At 41.0% G+C, this 16,395-nt stretch overlaps 1 protein-coding gene across 3 annotated transcripts in view; it reads left to right on the top strand.

Moving 5' to 3' along the window:
• Positions 1-16,395, top strand: part of B3GLCT (beta 3-glucosyltransferase) — a 120,152-nt gene that overhangs the window by 63,635 nt on the left and 40,122 nt on the right. For all 3 annotated transcript variants that reach the window (XM_043576345.1, XM_043576363.1, XM_043576352.1), the window contains 4 exons: positions 3,447-3,566; positions 5,253-5,322; positions 11,911-12,024; positions 14,148-14,247. In XM_043576345.1, the coding sequence (XP_043432280.1) occupies positions 3,447-3,566; positions 5,253-5,322; positions 11,911-12,024; positions 14,148-14,247 (404 nt within the window). The remainder of the gene's footprint in view (positions 1-3,446; positions 3,567-5,252; positions 5,323-11,910; positions 12,025-14,147; positions 14,248-16,395) is intronic.

Consider the following 16,395-nt stretch of genomic DNA (forward strand, 5'->3'; position numbering starts at 1 on the left):
TCTTTTTTTTTTTCCTCTCTTCCAGTTTGCCAGTCTTTGTCTTTTTTTTTTTTTTAATTTTTTTTCAACGTTTATTTATTTTTGGGACAGAGAGAGACAGAGCATGAACGGGGGAGGGGCAGAGAGAGAGGGAGACACAGAATCGGAAACAGGCTCCAGGCTCTGAGCCATCAGCCCAGAGCCCGACGCGGGGCTCGAACTCCTGGACCACGAGATCGTGACCTGGCTGAAGTCGGACGCTTAACCGACTGCGCCACCCAGGCGCCCCGCCAGTCTTTGTCTTTAAATCAGGTAGCGGGGGCGCCTGGGTGGCGCAGTGGGTTAAGCATCCGACTTCAGCCAGGTCACGATCTCGCGGTCCAGGAGTTCGAGCCCCGCGTCGGGCTCTGGGCTGATGGCTCAGAGCCTGGAGCCTGTTTCCGATTCTGTGTCTCCCTCTCTCTCTGCCCCTCCCCCGTTCATGCTCTGTCTCTCTCTGTCCCAAAAATAAATAAAAAAACGTTGAAAAAAAAATTTAAATCAGGTAGCAAATTTACATTTACACTGAACATGATTACCATTATATTTGAATGGTATTTTCCCAACACTTCGTTTTATCCCTTGCCCCTCATTTTATCTGGCTCATTTTAAAACTTCCTTACTTTCTGGGGCACCTGGCTGGCTCAGTCAGTTGTTTCCGACTTCAGGTCACGTTCTCACAGTTCGTGAGTTCGAACCCCGCATCAGGCTCTATGGTGTCAGCACAGATCCTGCTTCAGATCCTCTGTGCCCCCCCTCTCCCTGCCCTTCACTTTCTTGTGCTCTCTCTCTCTCAAAAATAAACATTAAAAAAATTAAAATGTCTTTTTTTTGTTGTTTCTTTTCCCATTTTGTCCTTCTCTGCTATTTTGGAAGTTCAGTCTCTGTATGTGTACCTTACTGGTACTTACCTTGCCTTACTGTACCTTCATTTAAATATTTTAACATGCATTCTTAATAATGGCTAGTTGATCACCTAAAAAAAAATCAGGGGACTTAGAATAATTGAACTCTGATTATCCCCCTCACAATTTATATACTTCTTGCTGTCCAGCATCTTTTTAACCCCTCAAATATTATCTTTGTGTAGTTAACATTTGTATGAGCTTAATTATGTATTTTCTGGGATCATTTTTATTCTTGCTGAGGCATGTCCTTCAGAATTTCTAATAGTGAGGTCATAAATTCTCATTTTTTCCCCTTAAAAACACTTCCATTGGGGCACCTGGGCGGTTCAGTTGGCATCTGACTCTTGATCTCAGCTCAGGTCTTGATCCCAGGGTTCTGAGTTCAAGCCCTGCGTTGGGCTCCACGCTGGGTTTGAAGCCTACTTAACAACAAATGAACGAAACATTTATGTCAGCTTTGTTCTTGAAACATAGTTACCTTGTGTTTACCATCGTAGGTTGTCTGTCCTTTTCTCTCATCACAGTGGGGTCACTGCACTGTGTTCTGGCTTTTCTGTTATTGCTGTGGCAATTGCTGTGGGAAATAAACATCAGTCTCATGTGGCTTCTTTGTAGGTAATCTGCCTTTGTCTTTGCCTGCTTTTAAGATTGTTTCTTTGTCTTTGGCATTCTGCAGTTTCACTGTGAGATGTCTAGATGTAGACTTAAAAAAAAAAATCTCGCTTGGGATTCTTTGACCCTTACGTAATTTTGGAGATTTGCAGCCATTGTCTTTTCAAGTATGTTCTTATCCCCATTCTGTCTGCTATCGCCTCCCGGATCTGGGCTAGCTCTCTGAACTTTTGTCTTATGTTTCCCCCCCCTCTGTTTCTGCTGTGCTATTTCAGATAATTTGGGGACCTTCATCTTTTAGTCCCTTAATTTTTTTAAATTTATTTTGAGAGAGAGAGAGAGAGCACAAGCAGGGTAGGGGCAGGGAGGAGAGAAACAGAGAATCCCAAGCAGACTCTGCACCGTCAGCACAGAGCCCGATGCCAAGTTCGAACCCACGAGCCGCGAGGTCATGACCCAAGCCAAAGGCCTATGCTTAACTTACTGAGCCACCCAGGTGCCCCTAATTCCCTAATTTTTTTTATTCACCTGTGTTTAATATACTACTTATCCTAACCATTATATTTTTCATTTCAATTGTTTTTTTATTTTTAAAAGTTTTAGTCCTTTCTTTTTCAAATTTGCTTATTTTATATGATCGTTAAACACATTTTTTGCTGACGTGTGAAAGTTTTTACTTCTTTATGAAAATATATTCAACACAGTAATTTTGTAATCTATGTTTGATAATTCCAAGACCTGCAGTCTTTTTGGTCTGATTAAGGTTTGTCTCCTGGCTCTGGGTCATCAGCTCATGTCTTATGTGCTTTTTATGATTTTCCTCTGAGCAGTCTTGCTTGGAACCGTATCTGTGGTAATCCTTGGAGTCCTACGTTAAGGGTGTGGGTTCCCCGGGAATGATTTGCATTTGCTTTCCCTGCTGCTAGAGGGTTCTACTGCTGTTTGAAGTGTTTTGGCCCACACTGGTGGCACAAATTAGGGAAGCTTGGGATTTGATGACAGGATCTCAAAGGAGATCTGGAAATGGTTTTTCCCCTCCATCTAGCTCCAAAGTCCTAGCTTTCTAGTGGGGTTTGCTCTCAGATACCTCCCACCTTAGCTGCATCATAGTCTTTATTTTTTTAACTCCTACCAGAAACAGCATCACCAGAGTCCTCTATCTACTGAGGAAAATTACCCTTCTTGTCCTTATCCCCAGGCTCTTCCTTTTGCATGTTTGTCCTCACAAGTTCCATACTTTTGTGGCAATTTAGCAATCCATTTAAAATCATTTTGAAGATATCTTATCCAACAGTTTTAGATGTTTTCAACAAGTTGGTTAGTCAAGGTATATAATTACCACACTGTAGAAAAACAGACTCCCAGTTATATTTTCTTTCATCTTTCACGGCAGTATTTGACAGACCCTAAAATAGCTTCCCTGCAGTTGCTTATGACGACTTTGGAATTGTTTGGTGGTCAGAATATGGATTCCTGTCAATAAAAGATTAGATTGGGGGCGCCTGGGTGGCTCAGTCGGTTAAGCGTCCGACTTCAGCCCAGGTCACGATCTCGCGGTCCGTGAGTTCGAGCCCCGCGTCGGGCTCTGGGCTGATGGCTCAGAGCCCGGAGCCTGCTTCCGATTCTGTGTCTCCCTCTCTCTCTGCCCCTCCCCCGTTTAAGCTCTGTCTCTCTCTGTCTCAAAAATAAATAAACGTTAAAAAAAAAAAAAAAAAGATGAGATTGGCCCACCTGAGATTACTATTTTTAGAAGTAAAAAAAATAAATCTGTTGAATATTGACAGATTGATATGGTTCAGTCTGAATGCTCTGTAGAAGAGGTGGTCTGCTTTCCCTTGAGAGATTTCGTGCTAACAGTCGTGGTGTTGGCTGAGTTCCTTCATTCATTGCTGTCTCCTGTCCTGACAGATTGCCCTCTACATCTGGGACAAAGGGGATGGGCGTCCCCTTACTTCGGTGCCCGAGTTTTGTACAGATGCTGTGAATGCCTACTGTGCTACCACGTTCCGTTCTTTCCTACCACTTTGCGTAAGTAATAGAAGAAAGACTTTCTTGCATATCAAAGGAAAATCTGCATGCTGTGCGTGATGTTGTCTAGCACTTTACCTGTATATTGAAAAAACCCCAACGTTTGTTAATGTGCCAGGTAAAAACTACATATCATGTTTCTACTAGTAACAGCCCTATAAGGTAAGCACTGTTGTTACCCTGTTTGCCGCACGAGAAGAGAAACGTACTGAGAAGTACTTGTTCAAGGTCACACAGCGCGTCTTGGGGAGCGGGAGTGGGAACTGTGACCACACAGACTCATTCCGGAGCCTTTGTGCAGAACTGCCTGCCACAGCTCTTTAGAGTTAGTGCGCCTGGAGTCATTTCTCGTGATGATACAGCATGTGTCTACTGGAATATCTACTAGAATATTCCTAGAAGGGTGATTTCAAACATTTCCTGTTAATACCTAAGCCTTTTCCTCAAGCCCATCTCCTCTCGGCTGGAGACCTTGATTTGATCTCACCTGAGACTGTTCAGAACTTTCAGAATGAACTGACTTGTTGTGGACATACCCTTGGTTCAGTCCCCAGGATGAGCCTGAAGACCCCTGAAATTCACTAGGTTGTTGAATTCTTCCTCATAAAGCAAATATATGCATCATCCTCAATTGTTGTCTGTTCTTCCCAAGTCAGTCATATGGAAGTCTGTGTGTTACATTTTCAAAGATGCCTTATAGGTATACACACACACACACACACACACACACACACACACACACTGCAGTAATGGGGAAGAATCTGTAATGTTTGTTCAGTCCCTGAGGGGGAAAGCCTATCTTTGTAGACATGATGTTTGCTTGTTCTTTAATGCTCTTTTAGGTAATTTGGTGGGGTCAGCCTCCTAGTGCCTTGAGTGACATGCCAAAGCTGTGCTTAGATGTCACTCTAAACCCTCAAATGATGTTTGAGTCATGACTGAATATTATTAAAGGCCTAAGAGAGATAATAAAGGGCTCAGAAGACCCCCACGAAGCCATCCCTGGCCTTGAGTGTAGGCTGTCCACAGTCTGCCTGTGTGCTCCCTTTCATTTGAGTGGTCAGCTTGGGCTGGGCCAGCTCAGGGCTCTGTTACTGCCCTCCTCCCCCCAAGTGTTTGAAGTAGTCCTGCCTTTGGCAGAGGACAGGATGTTGCTGTAGCCTAGACTTGGGTGGATAATACAGGGCCCATAAAAATACTTCCAACATCAAAGTAAGACCAGCCCACAGAAGGGAGTCAGCTCCTCTTTTACACTAACACATCCTCCTGCTTCTCTCCCTTTGTCAAAATCTTCACCAGCTGGGAAGAGGAAAGGGAAGGTGACTAACATTTATTGGGCAGCTATAATGTGCTTAATAAATGGAGTAATAAAAGCAGCTTGACTGGTAGCTATTCTGACCATTTTCTAAATGAGCCGACTGAGTTGAGAGCCGAAGACTGTTGTCTGGGTGACACAGTGTGTATAGGGCAGTCTGGGATTTGGGCCCAGGTCTGGCTGACGTCAGAGGCCTTGTCAGCTCAACTACAGTTCCTGTTTTTCCCTAAAACTGAACCCCGGAAACAGGTTTGATACCCTTGACGTCGGTGAATTTCACCTCCATAGCATGTGATATCTGACATGGGTGTGAATGTGGATGTTCATGTAACATAGACTCATATGTGCCTATATGTTTTCTTGTCTTTTAGGGACATCCAGTGAAGAAAGAGGATATATTTTTCGCAGTAAAAACATGCAAGAAATTTCATGGTGATAGAAGTAGGTTTTGTGTCATTCATTTTTATTGAACTTTTCAAATCCAAGCTGCCTTTAAAAAAAAGTACAGAGCAGATACAAACTCAAGAAAGGGAGAATGAACACATATATTGAAGTGAAAAGCAGTTGTTTAATTAGTACTCCTCATCATACCATTTCAGTCACCAAGATCAATTAGAAAGGATAGTTTTGTATTGAAACATGAGTGTCCCTAGCCCTTCTGAATACTGTTCAGGGCAGTGTTTTAAATTGGAAATGGGAAATCTCAGCTGTGGTAGTCTCGGACACAATGTGTGAATAACAATCCATTTTGCAGAATAACGTCCTGTTTTGTCCATGCTCCGTCTCTGAACTGTACGAAGAATGTTAGAGGGGACTTCAAGGTGAGAGAATGCCAGTGAAGGATGTTTTCTTGGAGACTAATCCTTCTTTTTACATTTCTGTTGGATGCACACATTGGAACTTTCAAAGTAAGATACGTATGTGCTCACGAGAAGATTATGTTGCGGAAAAGACAGCAGGTGGCTTATACACAGTGGTCCCTTCTTAAGGAAATCTTGGCATGCAGACGAATGTTGTTTTTATTCAAGTTTTTGGTGTCATTACAGAATTCTACTAAGTTATGGTGATAATGTAAAAGAAAAAGCCCACCCTAAATATAAGTAGACATAATTTTTTTTCTTTCTTCGCCTTATTTCAAGCTGCACTTTTCTGAAATTGAAAATTAGACAGTCTTTTGCATTTTCTAATTTTAGCATATATTTTAATTTTTTTCCATGAAAAGACTGTCGATTTCATGAAGAGTGTGATATTTATGTAGAAGAGATTTCTAAACCAGCTGTCGTTTTCATGGGATTAGAGCTATGGGGGAAGTTCATTTATATAATTTATTTGATAATATGATTCTTACAAATTATGTTTTAAAGGGGAACATTTCCCAAATAAAAGAATATTATTATTTGGAAGTCAAGTATTGTTTAAGATATTGACATTAATTAAAATCTCGTTATGATGAACAGTTTCTTAAAAGTACATAACTATAAACATTCATGTTTACCTAAAATAGCCACATAAAGTGCCAGGTCCTATTAAATCGGCCTAATATATGCACTCATTATGCAAGGAGTCCTAAAGGCTATTAAAAATCAACATAGTGTCAACATTTTCATGATTCACAAATTTAACCTAGATTTAATACCCTTTTTCCTTTTTGAAAATCAGGAAGGGCTTTTGGGGACAATTTTTGACATATCTTACAAAAAATTATCAAAGGAAATGAATGAGGTGACTGCTTTATTTATTTTTTTTAAGCCAGCAGAAATGTTCAAATTGATATTATTTGATCTTGAAGCTGCACTTGGGAGTAGTGACTGCTTTCATAATATTGACGTTAAGGACGGTGGCATAGTCTCTCTTGAGACATTTTTCAACGGACAGTAAAGCAGTAAAATTAGGGACCATCCCTGTTGTAGTTTTCATATTCTACAGAAATGAAAAAAAAAAGTTTGCTAACTTAATAGTTTTGAATGATCTAGTTTATTGCCTTCTTGTTGGCATAAGCTTGAGGTCATCTTTTCAGATCTCCGTCAAACGCTTTTATGTTTGAATTTTAAGTCAAAGGTCTTTAAAAGTGACAAGTCTTCAAAGCCTGTTAGGAGCGTTGAAACCAAACCTCCTAAAGCTGGGTGCGTTGATTGGCTGCTATGAATTTGGATCCGCGGACACTGCAGCCTGAGACTTAAAAGGTAGCATGAGGCTTTCACAGTTGGCTTTCCGTGGCAAGCCATCTTTAAACTTGGATGTTTGTTTGAAAAGGTGGTCTAAGGCAGCAGGATTCTAGGGACTTTGATGTCCATATTGCTTGATGGAAGTGAGCCTGCTAGGCCACGGGGCTCCTTTCCTCCTTTTGGGCCGCTAGTCTAGCCACCAGTGGGTCCAGAGAATTATGCGGTAATCGTATTAGTTACATTGAGAACACCATAGTAACTGCTTCTGCTGACCTCTTCTGCATTTTCTGATGTGTTTTTTACGTACATTCTATCGTCTGCGTTCATATTGACAATTCCACATGATGTGGTAATTAACGTTGGTATCCCTTTGATACCGTAGAGAAATCAGAGTGTGGGACAAGACGCAACTGGCCCACGTTCTCGTAGACTATTGAGTAGGAGAGCTGGGACTCGGGTTTTCTGGCTCCAAATCCCAAATTCTTTCTGCCACAGCACAGCTATAGTGTAATCTCCTTGGATGTATTACAGTCTTAACACTTGATAAATAGTATTTGATACTCATTTTGACATTCTGCTAGGCTCAAGGTCATTTTTGACTTGGCCAGAAGGTGGGAAAGTAGGCTTTTTATTTTCAGTAGCAATGGGGATAGCCAGGAACTGAAATCCACAGATGATCTAAAAGATAAACCAAGCTGCTTGGACAGGGATGAGAGTCTACAGTAAAGCAGAATATATAGACTGGGGTGGGTTTTTTTCTTTTTTCTTTCCCTGTGCACTTTGTGGTAGGAACAGTGAAGTTACAAAGGCAAAACGACAAGGGGAAGAAAAACACAGATAAGACTGTATATTTATCTTTGGAAAACCGAGAGTCGGCTATACTGTTAGTGACGTGGGTGCCCTGCCCCTGGATGCAGCAGACCCTAGCGATGCCCCCCACCCCATCTCCTTATAATGTTGGCCACATCCAGGATGAGGGATGGAACTTTCTCTTCAAGGCTCCAGTCAAGGCAAGGGAAATATACACTGAACTCATTTTTTATATTCTCAATGGAGAGTGGAAATAAAGGCAAGTCCCAAAATTAAAAAGAAATTATTTTACATCTTGTACCTTTTTGGCCTAACAGTGAAACCAACGTTTATGTAACTGCTTTGTGCCTGGATTTTGATTTAAATGAAATAAAGCATTCTTAGGACACAGCAAAAAATATATCCTATCTTTTGGCTTAAGAAAGAAATACATATTGACACCATCGAAATAGCAACACACTCTTGAGACGCACGCAGTTAGTGGGGTTTGAAAGAAACTTTAAAAGTATTATATAAAGCAAATTAGGCATAGCCTGTAAAATTATGTTTAAGCAAGGAAAAGGTCTCTGGAGTTTTAATATTCTGCTTGTTCACTTCCTCTTGGGTTATGTGTGTTTCCACTGGGTGACGTGAGCTGTCAGAAAACGCAAAGAACTTTCTTTGCACCGTTTGGCCCTGCCGTTCCTCTGCGTGTCTTGAGTGTCTCGTGGCAGCCACTGGTTTGTTCATCAGGTGGCGGGTCGTGAGATGCTCTCCTCCTGCAGCCTCCTCTGATTAAAGAGGTAAAATTGCTGTTTGCTCAGCCTTTAGTTCCTTTTCACAGCTTCGTGAGCACCTCAAAATAAACTTTTTTCCTTTCAGACCGGAAAACACAAAACAGCCACCCACCCTATTATCTTTACTGCAGTCGTCTTGTCTAGAAGAGGCGAGTCTGAACAAACTTATCGAAAGGAGCGTATGGTAGCTGGCCGTTTCGAGTAGAGAGGCTTCCGGGTACTGCGGTAGGCTCTGCTCGTTTAAAACACGAGGCTTGAATTAAAATGCAGCCAGACAGAAGGCTACGCCGCGCCGAATGGTGTGATTCGATTAATTATTAAGGAGAGGACGGGAGTCAGGTGCGGCCCTCCCCCTGGCTGTTGAACAGATAGTGAGGTTCCGGGCTGTTTTAGATGTTGTTGTTTGAGAGCAGCCGCGAGGCTTGCTTTTCAGTTCTGCGTATATCTCATCTTTCAAAGCACGAATGATAACACACCCTTGGGGTGTGTGTCTCTAGCCCTCCCCTGAGGAGAGAGGAGCAGTCAGGGTCTTGTCATGGACGTGCATACAGAGAAGAAAGGTCCATTTTGTCCGTTGAAACTAGCAGATTTCCTAAAATCAGGAGTCCTTCGCGTTTGATTGTGTGGTAGTTTTCGCACGGGGTTTCAGGGTCTCGTTCATTTTTCACTTGGAATCGGAGTTTTGCAAGTAAATTCACCGGGGGTAAAAATGTGTGTTCTGTGCCTCGTAGCGAGACACATCTCCTCCTGCTTCGAGTCTGTAAAGCCATGTGGAAGATTTATGCCATCTGTGCAGTGGGGTTTTTTTTAATAGTAAAGTTTTACTTTGCTCCAATTTTAAGTTATCTTGTGGCAAACCTTCTTGAAAGAGGCATTCACTAGTGTTTCATTAGGTGGTAGAAAGCAGGCTTCTCTGTATCGAAAACGAGATGATGGATCACGTGACTATATTCAACTATTTTCTCTAAGTTCAATATCTTTAGGGATATAGCACCTCAAAATAGAATATCTTATAAATAGAACGAATTCAACTTAGAATTCAAACAATGCCCAATATTTTAGAATAGAGCAGTATTTTAGAAGTTTTAGGTAATTTGGAATCAGCCCCAGTTGAAAATAAAGGCTTTACCTGCGGTTGCAGGACACTTAGCCTTAGTGTTAAATTCTTTACAGCTGCCAGATACGACAAATGCCTCAGGAGTTATAATGATCAGGGGACAGGCGATAACAATTGTTGAATGCTTTAGGGATAACAGAACCGTAACACCTTACTATGTTAAAATGGTGGCAACAGTCTTGTGCCAAATGATGGCTTGCCTTTTTGAGTGCAGCCTTCCTTTAACACTAGTTCCGCAAATGGCCCTAAGCCTTTTGTTGGAACTTCTACAAAATTCAGTCCTCATTCAACTATTTATCGAGCACCTGCTACATCCCGGCCACGGTGCTAGGTGTTGGAGAGTGAGGTAATTCTTACCTTCAGTGAAATTTCTGTTTCAGCAGTTTCTAACAAAACCTGAAAGCAGGTAGTTAGGTGCAGCAAAGGACTCGCTCTTGATTTGAATAGCATTTAAATCAGCCAAGAAGAAAGACCTGTGCTGTTTAATAAAGCTACTCGAGCAGACAGGAGCTGAGGGCTAAAGGCTGAGGACCGTGAACGCAGACTTTGCACAGCTTGCAGCACTGAGTGCTGGGGACTGAGGAACATTCTTGACCTCTCCTCACAGCTTCTTCCAGAGTCATGCAAGGGAGGACATTTTACCCAAGCATGAACGTTTAGCGGCTGCAAGCTGCAGGGAGCCCTTTTCCCGGGGTAAGTCCTCTGCTTGTGACATGCAAAGCAAACTGCCACTGCAGTGCCAAGGTGAAGATTCTTATTGTGCTGGAACTTGAAAGTAGAACAGAAGAGGATTTTTTTCTACCCGCCCCCCTCCACCCAAGCAGCCGCATCTATTATTATGCATCTTCTCTATTATTATGTTATCTATTATTTATGCATCGTTGTCTATTTTGACAGGAGCAAATCTCTGCCTTTCTGATTGCAGAAGAATTACATTTTAAGATCTAAAAGTTATTTAGTGGGTTGCAATAGGTAATTTAGAGATTATAACAAATGTCCAGAACTCATAGGTCTTTCTTAAAAGCTGGCGAATAATGAATAAAATGGCGTGCTTTGGTATTTTATATACAACGGCTGTCTGACTTTGAGTTTGTTGACACGCACAGCCAGACACTTAGATTTGGCAGTGCGTTGGGAGTTTTTGCATACATTTTTATTTGGGCTGGGAAAAAGGAAAAAGAGAAATGATCTGATAAAAGTCTCAAAATACTGACCTGAAGATTTAAATTCTGTGCGGTGGAGAGTCTTAATAAATTACCAGGGTTTAAAATCTAGATATGATGATTTTTTTTTCTATTAAAAAACAGAAACCTCTTCTCAAAATTTAAAGATGCACAGCCAGTAACTAAAAAACAAGTATCTAAGAAAATAATTACTTCTATATTGGGCCAAGTGAATTAATGTCACATAATCAGGCAGAATTCCATCAAGGGTGGAGACAGGAGATGATTAAAGTTAGCTCTGAATTACAGACAGCCTGGAAAGTTTTCTGTGTTCTTTTTTAAATTTTATTAGAAATTTATCTGTTAATGATAGAGGTCAAAAATACAGTAGTGGTTCTCAATATTAACTTCTTCCGCGCTTTTCAAAAGTGCAACACAAGCCTGTTGGCTATTCAGTGCAGTGACTCTCAGTGGTAGGGTCGTGCCCTCCATAGGATTGCGTGGTTCTCTTAGGGTGTAGTTTGAGAAGCCTCCTACCCTCATTGTAAGGGAGAGAGCTTTGCATCTCAGCCAGAAACAAAGAATATTCCCATCCCGTAGAGGTAATTTTATTCCTCACCCATCTGAGAAGCATTTTAAAAATCCAGTTGTGAATAGTAAATGAAATAGCCTATGGGGAAAAGAGGAAAATTAAACACAACAGTATTATCAGACTAGAAAATGTATCATTACATGGACGTGAGAAATGTGGAGTCACCAGGAGTGAGAAGTATTGGGCTCTAAGGTACACTAAAAATGTCTCAAGAAGAGGGTTCTATCCACCTGCTGCCCTTGACAAACAACCTGATATTTCTCAGGGTGGGAAAAGCAAGCACGTTAGAATACCTGAAGAACAACAAATAATGGTTCTCTTCCTTTATAGGTGGTAATGCTGCCCTTCTGAGATTCTAAGCTTCCTTATGTAACTGTGCCAGTGACTGTCACTCCTTTCATTTCAGTCCCCATTGTAAAGCAGACCTGGGCAGGACAGGCAAGTCTCATTGAATACTACAGTGATCACGCAGAAAGTTCTATTCCTACGGTAGATCTGGGGATTCCTAATACAGATAGAGGTGAGTCCTTAATTCTCACTACTCTTATTCAGAATGTCCATTCTGGAAAGAGAGTAAATCAGGATGAAAATGAAATGTCTTAGAATTACTGTGATTTTTGCCTTACGTAAGTTTCACTTCCTTCCCTCCCAACGTCTTTGCCCAGGGATATGGACCAATTCTCTCAGATTAAGAGCTGCTTTATAAGCACTAAGAAAGGTTGGAAGTTGTTGGGCCATATCAATAGGACAGAGCATGTGACAATTAGGATTACTTAACAGATTTTTTTTTTATACCTTCATAATTCATTGTGACCATAATGGAGTGTCCCCAGTTAATTTATCATCTTTCCACACAAAGGTTCTCTGCATTGGATTTTAGCAGCTTAACCCGCCAGGATTGTTCTATGCCTGCTATTTGCCAGCCCCAGAAGCTGGGAAAATAGGAACGAAGCCGATGGTTTCTGTCCTCATGAAGCTTATGGTCTAGCTCACATTTTGTGTGTAATTGTCGTGTAGTGTTCACCCACGTTTTGCACTGGTTATGTGTGGTGTAAGCTCTGTGATATTCATGTATTTTGTTAATATTTTAATTAGTGATGATTGGTAGTGCACCGGTTTTGCTCTTCAGATTCTGGCTTCAAATTAAAAACATTGTTTATTTCAAAAAAATGCAAGTAGAAAGCTGGCCACTTTACCTGCAGACGCTCTTTGTTCATCTCACTTCTTATCTAGTGTTCCTGTCACACTCTTTTCTTCAGTTTCTGGTTCCCCATACCCTTTTAGGAGTAGAAAAAGAAGTAGTAAGTTGATTTTCTTGTTCTAAAGAGTAATTTATCTGGATTATTTCATGGTCCTGTCTCTCATAATGCCTTGATTGATAATGCACAAAGTAGAATCAGATAAGCCATTCCTGTAGTTATCAATTCTTCTGACAAGGTTACATATATTACTGAGTCTGTCTGTTGCTTTGTTTCGGAAAAATGATTTTAGACTGAGGTTTTTTTGGTTAGATTGCAATTTAGGTTGCCTTTAAACTTTTTTTTTTTTTTCAACGTTTTTATTTATTTTTGGGACAGAGAGAGACAGAGCATGAACGGGGGAGGGGCAGAGAGAGAGGGAGACACAGAAACGGAAACAGGCTCCGGGCTCTGAGCCATCAGCCCAGAGCCCAACGCGGGGCTCGAACTCACGGACCGCGAGATCGTGACCTGGCTGAAGTCGGACGCTTAACCGACTGCGCCACCCAGGCGCCCCTAGGTTGCCTTTAATATTCACTTACTCGTGTATTTCTTATTCGATTTCTTCTTTTGTGTTTAGTCTGACATTATTATTGCTATTCCTATTTTGCCTTGCTCCAAAAGGAATTAGAGATGGCCTTCAAATAATGGTTAAAAATACCTTAAGCGACTAAGAAAAATGAAAACAAAGGTCACATTGAGTGGTTTACTATTAGTTAACATTAGCTTGTTCTCTCTTGTGTCACCAGATATTTTGTTGCAATCCGGGGTAGATGGCTGTTTACTGATTTGAGTTCTCTTCCCAAGCATTTTATTCTTAGCTTGGGCCCCAGCATTTTCCATTAAAGCAGTGACGTTTGTCTGTTGGCATCTGAAGAACTGTAACTTAGTCCACACTGTACTTTTAGGGCCGAACCTGCCACAGTATCTAGCATATGGCAAATATTTATAAAGTCAATGATTGAAGGTGTAATATCCTGCTTTTGTACCATTGTTTCCCTTTAGTTGCAACCCTTGGAGTTCTAAAAGTTCCTTCAGAATAAGGACATCTAAGGAAAGGTGCCAAGCCTTATACTTTCCACGAGGCTTACAACTTTGTCTGGAGTGGAAATAACTGGCCCCGCCTCCAATCAGCTCAGTGACCTTGTGTTATTCCCGTCTCTGGGTCCCCTGATTTCCCATGTGTGAAGTACATGGCTTAGACTTCATGATCTCTAAAGCTCCCACATTGGTTCACAAGGCCTATGCAAATTACAGAAAGCTAATTTTTTAAGTTTCTAATTATTCCTGTGTATGTCAGCAGTTAAGCTTTTAAAACCTTGAAACTATAAACATGTTTAAAATGAGTTCTATATGTATTTTAAAGAAAATATTACATTGTAAGTTCTCTCTTTGCCTTTCCTAGGTCATTGTGGAAAGACATTTGCCATTTTGGAAAGATTTTTGAATCACAGCCATGACAAAATAGCATGGTTAGTCATTGTGGATGATGACACGTTAATAAGGTAAGGAGCCCTCATCAGCCTAGGGTGGCTTTATATTCTACATATATTCATATTCAGAAGCTAGGATGGGTACTTCTGCTTCTGGCCAAGATGGAATAACAGGGACTAGATTTACCCTCACGTTTGAAACAATGCCCCAAAAAGGACAAAATATATGAAACAAGGGTTTTTAAGACCCTGGACATTAGGCAACAAAGGACAGTAACCCATGAGACATATGAGATGTATGAAGTAAGTTCTATGACAGCCCCAGCTAACTGCCTTAAGAGAATGTAAATAGCTGCTGAGGGAAGGGAACCCCGTTGGAACGTGGCCAACTCCTTGAGTTGAAGAGATGATGCTGAGAGCCTGGGGTGACCGAGACCCATTAGCTTGCAGGACAGGGCACTGGAGAGGGAGAGCTGCACAGAAAGAACACTGGAGATCTGTGGGGGCTCCCCTCAAATATTCAGTTGAGTATTGATCAGTGCATACATGTGAGGAAACTATTGGATGCTGGGGAGAGAACCAGCCAAGATGATGAGAGGGGATGGTGCCCAACACTCACACAGGGCTGAGTAGGGTACCTATTTCTACCAGCCAGACTGGGAGACCCTGGACTCAGGGTGTTGGGTAGAGTAGCTAGATATAGAAGTATCTTGCTTTAATAGTGGGAAATAGCTAAGTACTGCTTCAGTCCTGCCTAAGAGATCTTAAAAGACCAAACTGTTTCCAGGTAACTAGTCTGCATCCAAGAACAAAGCTCAAGATTTAGAGAAGTACCAAAATATCCATCACCCAACAAGGAATCGCAATGCTTGACATTCAATCAAAAGTTCCCAGACATGGAAAGCAGCAGGAAAACATACCCATGATGAGAAAAATCAGTTGATTGAAATTACCCCAGAAATGACAGCGTTAACTAGTTATTTATAACTACAAGTTCTGTTAGTTGCAGCTTAGTAACTCTTACATTTATTCAAAAAGGGACATGGAAGGTATAACCAAACTGAACTTCTAGAGATGAAAACTACTTTGTCTGAGGTGAAAAATCCATTGGATAAGATTAATAGCACATTAGAACTTGGAGAAGAACGTATCAGTGAACTTGTAAATATTGCGATGGTAACTGTCCACAGGAAACACAAAGATAAGTAATTCAAAACCAGTGAACAGAACATCACTGCGGTGTGGAACAATTTCAGGTGGCTTTGTATGTATGCAATTTGGAGTCCCCAGAAGGGGCATCTGACAAATATTTAAAGAAAGATTTTCAAATTTGATGAAAACTATAAACCAACTGATCCAGACACTGATTCCAGATCAGTGAACCCCAGACACTACTGTGAGTGTCCAAATGGAGCACAATCACCTCCAAGAATGGACTCTTTCAGTAACATCGTGTGTAGCATTTGTTAAATCTCTACTTCACTTGTGTCATCGGTCCTCAGTACAGTCATGTTTTGCCACATGTTCATTTAGAGTTTTTTTGTTCATCTTTACCAGCAATAATATCTAATTGCCTAGTGAGGTCTTAAACGTGTTTTAGTTTGAGCTTGTCACCTTTTCCTTGTGAGACTCTCAAATCATCCTCAGTTGCATGAACTCTTCTGGCTTCTCCTAAGTCATGAAGCTGAATAATTACAAGACTGAGAGGTCAAAAATTCAAAAACTGAAAAAAAACTAAAAAAAAAAAAAAAAAGGACAAGAAAGGGAAAAAGCAAAACTAGAATTTTAGACTCAGGAAAGAAAGAAAAAGGCAAATTCATCTCTGAAGTTATGACCAAAACTTCCAGAAGTAAACAAATTCAAATGAGAATTTAACAAGAGACATGGATAAAAACTAGGAAAGCATTCTAGAAAATGAAAATGGGGTCTGTTAGTTAAAAGGGTGAGAAAAAAAGGGGTTAAAATGAACACTTACTGAGGTCCAACACCTGTATAATTGGAGTTCCTGATTGACGAAAATAAAACATAGAAATAACACTTAAGTTACCAGAAATAAAAGAGGACCTTAATGTATATATTAAAAGGGCCTACCTGGTAGGTGCCACGGAAAATTGACCTGGGATCATCAACCTCTTCCCATAGCTGGACAAATCCAGTGGATTTTGATAACGTCCTCTGAGTCTTGTGACAAAATGATGAAAGAGCAAGAAAGTAAAACTG

Source organism: Prionailurus bengalensis, chromosome A1, assembly GCF_016509475.1.
Source record: "Prionailurus bengalensis isolate Pbe53 chromosome A1, Fcat_Pben_1.1_paternal_pri, whole genome shotgun sequence".
NCBI lineage: Eukaryota > Metazoa > Chordata > Mammalia > Carnivora > Felidae > Prionailurus > Prionailurus bengalensis.